The sequence below is a fragment of the Plectrocnemia conspersa genome, unplaced genomic scaffold, assembly GCF_051122295.1.
Source record: "Plectrocnemia conspersa isolate PC_06_02 unplaced genomic scaffold, ASM5112229v1 ptg000006l, whole genome shotgun sequence".
Classification (NCBI taxonomy): domain Eukaryota; kingdom Metazoa; phylum Arthropoda; class Insecta; order Trichoptera; family Polycentropodidae; genus Plectrocnemia; species Plectrocnemia conspersa.
In genome coordinates this window covers 15,060,689-15,071,185 of record NW_028277170.1, presented here as the reverse complement: position 1 = coordinate 15,071,185, position 10,497 = coordinate 15,060,689, and the positions used below count along the sequence as shown (strand labels likewise).

General features: G+C 30.4%; 1 protein-coding gene across 3 annotated transcripts; it reads left to right on the top strand.

The window, feature by feature from the left end:
* The first annotated feature begins 3,695 nt into the window (after positions 1-3,695).
* Positions 3,696-10,259, top strand: LOC148234329 (biogenesis of lysosome-related organelles complex 1 subunit 2-like). Of its 3 annotated transcripts, none has more exons than XM_088188277.1 (4): positions 3,696-3,743; positions 4,788-4,848; positions 4,919-5,161; positions 8,224-10,259. In XM_088188277.1, the coding sequence occupies exons 2-4, from the start codon at positions 4,812-4,814 to the stop codon at positions 8,355-8,357; spliced, it is 414 nt and encodes a 137-aa protein (XP_088044403.1). In that variant the 5' UTR covers positions 3,696-3,743; positions 4,788-4,811; the 3' UTR covers positions 8,358-10,259. The 3 variants fall into 3 exon arrangements, with proteins under 3 accessions (XP_088044403.1, XP_088044405.1, XP_088044404.1); XM_088188279.1 differs by having other exon boundaries at positions 3,717-4,420; XM_088188278.1 differs by having other exon boundaries at positions 3,725-3,794.
* The last annotated feature ends 238 nt before the right edge of the window (positions 10,260-10,497 follow it).

Below are 10,497 nucleotides of genomic sequence, written 5' to 3'. Positions count from 1 at the left end.
AGCACCTAAAAACCAACATCCGTCAAGTTATAGCCGAGATACCAATTTAAATGTACGAAAACGTCGTTGAAAATTATATCGAAAGGATCGGCTGCTGCAAAAGGCCCAGAGGCGACCATTTAATTGTTATTTTTTATAATTAATAAAATACAACAAACGTTTCATTAATAAAGAAAAATTTGAGAATATCCTTAAATTTAGGTTTTATTTTATGAATAAATTTTAATCTGTTCTGCATATATTTTTTACCACCATCGGATGTAAACACATTATAATTAATTGTACGTCAGAATATATTTTTCAACGTTTAAGGAAATAAAAATAAAAGGAAAGTATATTATATTAATATTATAAAAGGAAAAACTCACTTTTCGGCTTCGGAAGCCCAAGATTTCAACACAAATATGGTTTTATGATTGTTTATATAGTTTAATCAATGTATTCTAATTCTCAAACATTATGTATATATTTAATTTTCATAGTTATAACACACCTAGCAATCCGATTATTTATATTCAGTCAAATCGAACTACGCAAATGACGAGTTAATGAAAATTATTGTGGCGTAACAAAATTTTACTAATAAATAATAATTATTTAAAACTGTTGCCACGTTACTGTCGGCCATATTGTTTTATATTTTAATGCTCATTTTTCATTGGTCGAAACAACAGAATGCATTACCGGTGGCTCGAAAATCAATTGAGCGAACTGAATTTTTATTTTTATTATTATAATTAAATATATTTCAATAACAATTATTGAACATAGAACATATAATTCATAGAACAATTAAATATAAGATACTTCACCATTGGTAAAAGGCTTTCATTTATTTATTATTAAGCGAGATACACGTGAACTGACTTTAGTTATAACATTATTTTTGCGAAAAAAATTCTTAGTAAAAAATTTAGTTTTATTATTTTCTAATTTTTTTGATCATTTTTTTGCGAGTTGTGCTAGTTTAAAGCAGCAAAAAGTGACATTTATAACGAAGAAAAACGTATATGTTATACGTAGTCATTGATGAGCTAATTAAAAATCTGAATAATAAACTTTATAAAAATGGCAGAAAGGTATAGTACGGTTATTATTCATACTATTTTTTACATAAAATAATTGTCTTGTAATAGTAAAAAACTATTCGCAAATACGCTTTATAAACGCAATAAACAAAAATATTAGACTTTTTGAGAAATCATAATACCAAAATGCATCAAAACCGTTTGTTCGGTGTATTTTTAAGGATTTTGAATTGGCAAGTGTAAGTCCACCTGTTCTAAAGTCAATGGTTACGGAGATGATTCCTATAAAAAAACACAAATCTAATTCCACTACTAAATCGCTTCGTGGGACACAAGAGAGATCCAATCTCTTGCATCCCAAGTACCGACCGAGGAAGCAGCTGCTTCCCTCTTCACGTTAACCCTGTTTTAGCTACGAGGACATAATGTTTTTGATTCAAACGTTGTCGCACATTTATTAATAATTTATAAATAATTAATTTTGCTTTTCATATAAAAAATAATGTCAGAACACTATTATAAAAAAATAAAAAGGTTAAAATTAAGTTATATGTATTAACAAATGCTTTACAAAAATATCGTGTGAAATATAATTTTGTGCATTGTAAACGTACCGTTAAAAATAATAAAACATAAACAAATTAAATAAGATGTATAATACTTTGGAAATCGAACTAAAGGGCATATTCTACAATTATTCTTTAGTTATTTAAATTAGTATGAAGCAATGCCTTGATGAACTGCTGGCTTTAGTAATTTATATTTGGATGTTTCAAAATACATACCTAAAGCATTTCTCTCGCACACAACGATAGCCTAATCTTTCTTAGATCAAAAGGCTATTAAAATTACTTTTACATTTAGTGAAATAGATTTTAACACCATGTACATGCTTTGGGCTTATTGTGTCGATTTGTTTTACACAGTTAAAAAGTTAAAAATAGCGCTTAGAACCTATAGAATTTTCACCGTTCATTTGTTTTGTGTGTGCGGACTTCGTGGGGGCAATTATCCCGGCACAACAGTGGGGGCATTAGATTCGATTCGCCCCTTACTAATTCTGTGTAACAATAGCGTGACTATAGAGCAGACGTACAGATGAAATATAAAAGTTTGTACTGATTTATGTATTAAAAACACGTACTTAAAAGTGTTGACCAACAAAAAGACGCGTGGTGGGATTGTGTATATGTATATACAGATATTTATTAGCGCCAAAGATTTACAATAAGCCGACGTACGAATAGTATAGTAGTATAGGTGGTTATTTCTTCTCGCGATGACTTCGTTCGGGTGGATGTTTAAGTTGCAGCCTAATCCGAGGAGTAGTAAAGATAATGCCGGTAATGTCATCAAGCTAATGCCGACCGTCCGCGTCGATATCAGGGAGAGACAGTTTAAAAAGCATTGATTCCCGTGCCAGGATCGTCTGTTGGCGACGACGTATCAAGACATTCTCAGCTAGATACTGGTGCAGCTCAAAGTCTCACTTTGAAGTCAGTAGGTGGCGTTTCTCAGCTGTCCACTTAGGAGTGTAGTGGTCTACGAGGGACGGTAGGATCAGCTGACTATGATCGGCCAACGAGAGTCTTCTCGCCGACCAGTTCGGCCAGTTGAAGATTTCGTATATGTCCGATCCAATTCGCAGCTTGAGAATTGATAAAGAGGACCTCCCGATTTGAGAGCTTTTGAATAAGTAACTTGTTTTAGAAAATTTAACCCCTTATATAGCGGGCTTCTGTCAATAATATTAAGCAATATCGTTCTGCTTTCTACGATTTTGGTTCCCATATAGGTGTCATATTTAAATTATTTTAATTGTTTTCTAACGCTACCGTCTCCATTGTAAGGCACAATAGCTTATATTCCGGATTTTATATTGATATAATTCGTGACGTATTGAGAATGATATGTCATTGAGATTGTCGTTTTAAGACGTTAAACTTTTATTATTCTCCTGAGCTCCCCTATTTTTTCTTGCGCTCACTCGAAGAATCGCTTATCCCTTCGTTTCCAGATTACTATATCATGTTGTTTTGAAATAGTGGTTGTCAGCCGTTGGTTGCAAAAATTTCATATCTAATTATACATATATATCAAAGATAAATATTAAAATATAAAACAAAGAGTTTGGCTACCATTGGTTGAATTTTATATAATATTTTATATATACTTATTTTAGGGACCCGTTATAAGCTCGCATTGTATTTTTTTACACGATAGGGAATAGACTATAATAATAAGCTTTTAATAAGAATGCTAACAATCTCGTTGACAGCAAATATTAAAAACCTCTCTTTTTTATAGCAATTTCAGCAAGGACCGTGTGCGTCTAAATCCTGTGAAGCGTCGAAAAATAAAGCATCCTTTTTACAAACAATCATCTGTAGTAAAGTAAAGGACAAACTGAATGCTTTTATCTAAACATAGACAAGGCACAGAAAAATAATAATTTGGCAACTAATATAAAAATATTTACTATTCATAATAGTAAATAATAAACTGTTCGATATTACCCCGCTCTTTACTTTCGTTTTATAAAAAAAATTATTGCATTAAAAAAATAAATATTCAACACTCAAAAATTTAAAATTAAAAAACAATATTTTTGATTAATATATTTTTCCATACAACTTGGTAAATTATTGGTCACACTTCGTTTGCTTTAGACCATATCGTTTAGTTCTCGACCAGTTTGACGTTTAAGTAACTAATGTAAGCTCTTCAATAATAAACACAAAAATTCACTATATTTTACTGTAAAACGTAAATATATTTTCAATAGCACTATAATACTAATTAATAACATATATATTTAGCAAGGTAAGACTGTAACGTCACAAATTAAAGGTCAAGAAAATTTGTTTTTTGTTAGATTCATATTGTCTTTTAGAATGGATGTATGCTTAATATTGTTTGTTACACCAGGGTAGTCGCAGAGTAGTAAAAAAATCAACCGAATTCGACTTCTCTTTATAATTTTTTAGCACGCTTGTGTTTGTTTTCTACGCTTAAAATAACAAATTTGATTTAAAAGCTTCTATAAACGCTAATTTATTAAAAGAAATTATTTTTTTACGATACAATTAATATATTTTGATATTAACGACAATACGTATAAAGCGGTTAGAATATTAAAGACGTATAACTTAACGGAATGTCATTTTATTATTGCATAATACTTTTCGAATAACCTGGCCAAAGTGGGACGGAGTTGAGAGACATCTGTCGACTTAACACGAGTACCTCTTTGATTTGATTGAAGTGGTCACGTATAAAGCGATCCCAAAACAACAGACAAACCATCATATACATATAGTCGTCGACTCAATATAAATATAGCTTTGATATAAACAGGTTCAAATTACGCCTGATTGGGATCAAACCAGGGAGTAAGAAACACTTTTTATACTTTCGAAACATACGCATGTTGAGTTAGCTTTTAATATTCCCAGCGCCTCATATCCCACTGAACACAAAACTGTCACATTGTGTCTCATTGATGTACAGTTTGCTATTCGATTAACCTTTGTAATGGCTTTTCGACCGCACAAAGTCTATGTAAAGTTTTTCTTATTAGTCCAATAATTTTTACTTATGCTATTTGATAAAATATCCGTTATATATCACTTATCATATTATATTAGTATATTTATAGCAAAACCTATATTTTGATTACATTTTAAAATTTATTTCCTGATACTCATATTAGGTTTTGGCAAATGAATAAATACTTAATGTATTATTTTAATGTTTTAGATTGTATTTATTGCACCAGATAGAATGGACAAGTTTAATGAAAACGAATCTCCTAAAAAAGGTGATTTATTTATTTTAATTTTATATAAACATTACTTCTGATAGTGAATTATAACACATTTATTTTACAGGCCCGACTTTGTCTACAAGCACGTCTAGCTTCGAAGCGTTAGATCCACATGATCCAAATCTGAGCTGCTTGGCTTCTATGATGTTTCAAAAAACTGAAGATTATCTATACGGGGAATTTACGTCAACCCAAGACGCATACAAAAAATTGGAAGAAATGAACCGGTTAACTCTATCGAAATATTCCGACATTCATCGCATAACCAGAAACCTCTCAACGAACGTAGTGCAATTAAATGGCATCAGTAAGTTTCTAGGTTATTGACTGTAGAGTAGAAGTCATTATTACCATTACATTTAGACATTTGCGATTGATGAAAATAGTAAATAAAGCTTATAAATTGATTTTTTGCCAATTTACTTTATATTTTAAACAATACTATTCTTTTAACAAAGTTATATACTGTAATCTCGTAAAAATATAACTATAAAACTACTTTTTTACATAAATTGTACTATATGTATTTAACGACATACATACATATGACAATTGAGAAATATGTATTAGATTATATTATATTTTAATTTATTATTAGAGAAATATTTATTATATGCCGATGACCTAAATATGTTTCAGATTATTAGCACAAATGTAGATTAGCTGTTTATATATAAAAATTTGGAGTCCCTGTGGAGGTAGTAACTGACTATCTTTCTGCATTTTCAAGTGTCACATACTTGCATTTTACAAATACCCTTTCTTGGCGGAATTCCCTTATAGTTTAGGCGGTAGTGTTTTAAATAGAAATACATTAATTGCTGTAGATTTAAATATGCATTAAATCGCCGAGAATGCTCGGGCTTGTTATGCAGAGCGCATGTTACTTTTGCATGTCACTTTTGGCGATTTGTACTCTGTACTATTTACTAGATCGTATCGTTTTCGGATATGGTGCCATTTTTTTGGAATCCCAGTAAGCGAAGTATACTTTGTTGTTAGAGAGGATCCAGAAAAAAACATTTCAGATGTCTAAAAGTGGGAGTACAGATCATATTAAATTTTCCTAAGATTGTTGTGATACAATTCATTGCATTCTCGACATATAGCGTTTTCGACGAGGTACTTTTTGAAGTATCTGAGGGGCTGAGTCAGGGTCGGCTGGGGGTTTTGCGAGGCCATGGGAAAATATAATGCGCGGGGGCCATTTAGTTATGCTATGTATGAAGAGATGCAACCTTATGGCGGTATGCAGAGCCCCTTTATGCGCTGGGTGTCAAGAAAAATTTCAATATCTGAGCCAGCCATCGGCGAGGTTGATAATCTGCCGATATCCAGTGACTTACAGCTACGGGTTATAATGCCCTAAATGGGGCCACGATTGTGTACCTTATTTTTGACCATTGCGACCAGGACGTCAGCACTCAAAATATAATTAACTTATAGAATGTGTTATTTTCTTTAAAGAAAATGTTGAGATTTTAAGATTTTCTTTATAGTTTTCATAAATTACTATTTTATTTTTCCGACAAATTAACCAAAAGACGTCATTGCCGCGTTTTTCCGTAAGGTTCAGGCGGAGTCTGAATATGTTGTGTGGAAAAATTCTATTATCTTGGACGACTTTAATTTATCTAAGTACGTTGGTACCAATATTGACACAAGTTTAATAAGTAATATTTTTAATTTAAATCAATTAAATCGTGTCAATAATAATTTTGGAGACTAATGATAAAGTTAAATGTAAATAAAAGTAGCATAATTACGAATGAGGTGGAATGCATGAGCGATCGGAATGTATGCGGATGGATATTTGGAAATTATGTAGATTTTAATTTATTGAATAATTTACTTTTAGGTATGGACTGGAATCGAGTGGGCGAGTCCGTTGATGTTAAATCTTCCCTAACAGTCTTCTATGAGATGCTCTATTGTGCGTTCGATCAGCACTTGACTCAAAAGCGTCCTTGATTGCTTGATGTGACATATCCTAGATAGTTTTCTCCTGAGATCATTTCATTGCTAAAAAGAAAGCACATCTTCCATAAGTTATGGAAGAGATTGGGACCTACGTCTGCTCTCGAGGAATTTCGTTTGCGTGTTTGATAATTTCCTGTCATCGCAATTATTACATAAGTTGCTAAAAACAAATAATTATTGGTCCCAAAGCGTTCTGGAAATTCATTAACATTAAACACGCTACTCAGTCGACGCTGAAAGTGACGAACTTCGAGGATAAAACATTGGACGGTTCACTTAATATTGCTGACGGCTTAGCGCAATATTTTCGTTCTTTTTTCGAGGAATATATTTCGCCTTCTGCTCAGTTCTTCTTGTTCTTGGTCTTCAGTACTGACCATCAAAAAAGCTGAGCGCTCAGATCTTAAATACGGCTTTAATAAATTGAAGACGGGCGTTCTTCTTGATCAACATCAGTCTCGCTGCTCCTCTAAAACGTATTTTTGATCTAATTATCAAGATGCCACATTTTCTGATCTATAGAAATGCACAAATGTCACCACTATTCATAAAAAGGGTGACAATTTGTGTATAAAGAACTATAGACCAGTTGCAGTGTTGTCAGCTCCTGCTAAATTGTTTGAAATAGTTATCCATAAATATGTCTTTAATCACTTTCGGCAAGCTTTGTTGGACCAACAGCATCCGGCTCTTTAATATGCTTGCATTGCACATTGACCTGTTTAGTGTCAGCTATGAGGAGCTGGTCCGGTTTGTATCATTTAATTTAGATATTTTATAATTTTTTGTTTGCTTCTTTATATGTATTATTTTTTGTGTATTATTTTAATTATATATTTATTTTTGTGTATTGAAATATTACAACTACTGTTTTCGACCATTGGTGTAACCAGTTAGGTTACGATGGTCTTAATTTAATTTAAATAAATACATACATTTTGAAAACGTAGAGGTATACTAAGCTGCTGAGCGCAAAATTGCTGGATACATAAGGTCAGAATAGCATAGTACGTAAAGTTTCGACTGATAATTCAGAGGCCATGAATTAAAAAAACAAATAAAAATATTCTAATATTTTATCGAATAGCTAGAAATATTTAAAAACTGCATGTACATATGTGATAAATTGTTCATCAAAACTATTCTGTCCATTCAAGTACTATTTTTAATAAAATCTAATTTTTTAATAAAACCAAAAACGTACTCCATTTGTATAACATTTATTTACTCTTGTCCGAGGTAGGATTTATTTATGTATGTATATATAAAATAAAAAAAGTAATGCTATGCTAACCCCCACAAGTATATAAAGAGTCATAAGACTTTTTATACTTGTTTTTCTTTAATATTGTTTTGAAAAACAATTAATTTGTTGAATTAAATTTTCAGATGAATCATTGGATCTGTATATTGAAAAGATTGACTCGCTTGCCGTCAGCGTAGCTCAACTGGAGAAGATGGCACGTGCTATTGAGGCTTATACAAAAAATCTCGAGGCAAGATTTAAGCTTGTGTGCAAATAATACTAGCGATTTATGTAATAAATCCTCTGAGGAGTATTTAATTTGTGATAATATAACCTTTTCAGGTATTTATTTATGAAAACTATATGTAACGAATGTATGTATCCATGTTTTATGTTGTTGAATTTATGACTTTAAAAATATTTTTTGTAATTGTCAAGCTAGTAACATGTTGCGGTCTAGGCGATTTCTCGAGCAATTTTGTAAAAATTTTATAAAAAAATTTCTATTGAAGAATTTAAATCATTCCAATTATTTATATTTTTATCAATAAAGTCACCAACATCACTGAGGTTATTTGACAATATGTCAATTTTTGATAAATAATACACTAATTCAATCCATTTCGGGCACAATTTATAATTTGAGGATGGTTCACAAACAACTTGTATGTTTCTTTTAGACCAATCACTAAACCAGGTCTCGGCAACCTTTTTTGGCTGCGGGTCAAAATAATTAAAATGTGACTATTAAAAAGACTATTCGGGCAAGTGAATATTTTTGGTCCTAACAACCATATACGTGGTCTAGTCTTGACATCGTAACACGTTAAAAAAATGATATTTGCAGAACTGAAATGGGTCACATCAAATCATCAAACGGGTCACTTGGTGACCCGCGGGTCATAGGTTGCCGAGCCCTGCACTAAACTGTGTTCATGTTAATTTTTATTGCTGTATTTTGCTTTCTACAAAAGCAATAAATATACCTTTACCATATTTTGAAGGATTCCAAAACAATGCAATTTTTAGTGCAATGATTCAATTTCTTCAGTCATTGCTAGAAGCTTGTTTATCACTATAATTTCATGTAACTATTATAAAATCTAGTATAAATGTTAATTGAAAATAAAATGGGGTTTATCTTTTAGATGTAAGTATTATATGTTATTCAAAATAAGAAGCACTACTTGGAACTTATATAGATGCTCAACAATAATGAAAATATCGAAACAAATTTATTTCATTCTATTATATATCCAAATTTATTTTATTCATTATTATTAATATATACATTTCAAATTAATACAATAAAATTGGTTCATTGAAGTATGATTAATATTTATGTTTATGAAGTATTCAATTATTTAGTAGTCGATCTACTTTCAGAAATCACAGTTGTTAAGTAGCATTTAACAAAAGCAGTTCGTTGGTACGTTTTGACGAAAAAAGCCTGTCATACACTTTTCAAAAATATAAATTTTACCGATGCTCATCACGTACAAAAAAATTCATATTTGCGAATATTATTTGCTTAAGCCGATCAATGCATTGTTTCAAGAAGTATTTTTATTACTCTGACTTGCTTTTTTAAAAAGCTTAAAATGCAATAAACGTGATTTATCAGATCCTTATTGTAGCTTTTAATAAAATTAAAAACAGTTAGAGATTTTTAATCATTGAAAACTGGAAGAATAGTTATTAGATTAGTTCAAATATTATTGGTTTTTTACTATATTAGGTAGTTTCTATTTTATATTTCATGTATTCTATTTTGTGTGTTGACTGTTAATAAAATAATTTACTTATCTGTAAATAAATATTGATAAAAGAAATTGCGCTCTATAGACTGTGGTTTTTGAGTAGTCTTACTATAATAATAATTTTATATGTTCTAAAAAATTAAAAAAAGATTTTTATCTAGTATTTTGAACGGTGATTTATACTTCTACGAAGCATTTTTTTGTTAAATAAAATTTATTTTGTAACCATATCTCTAGAAATGTAAAAAGCAGTATGATTGAGAACTGTTTGGCACTAAAATGCTGTATTAATCCTTTTGTTGTTTAGTATGAGTAAAGCTCTGGTAGCTGACACGTGTTAATTGATCAATTATTTTTTTATTGTCAGTTTTTATATTAGTGATTGCAATTTTTGGTTTCATGTAAATTTGAAGCTTTAATTTAAAATATCATACTTTGTTATTGTTATAATGTGATAAAAATCGTTAATAAAATTGTAATCTTATTAATGAAATCACATAATTTTGAAGGAAAAAATATATTATATAATTTAATTTTTTTATGATGTTATTTTCTTAAATAGCATAATGACTTTAATTTGGTTTTTAAATTTGTTTTATATGAATGTGAAGTATAGAATTAATGTTAGTTTTTTTTGTTAATATTTTCTTTCAACGT

Coding starts and splice junctions, on each gene's coding strand:
- LOC148234329 (XM_088188277.1), top strand. CDS start 4,812: ATGGACAAGTTTAATGAAAACGAATCTCCTAAAAAAG. Junction 4,849..4,918: donor AAACGAATCTCCTAAAAAAG/GTGATTTATTTA, acceptor TTTATTTTACAG/GCCCGACTTTGTCTACAAGC. Junction 5,162..8,223: donor AGTGCAATTAAATGGCATCA/GTAAGTTTCTAG, acceptor TTAAATTTTCAG/ATGAATCATTGGATCTGTAT.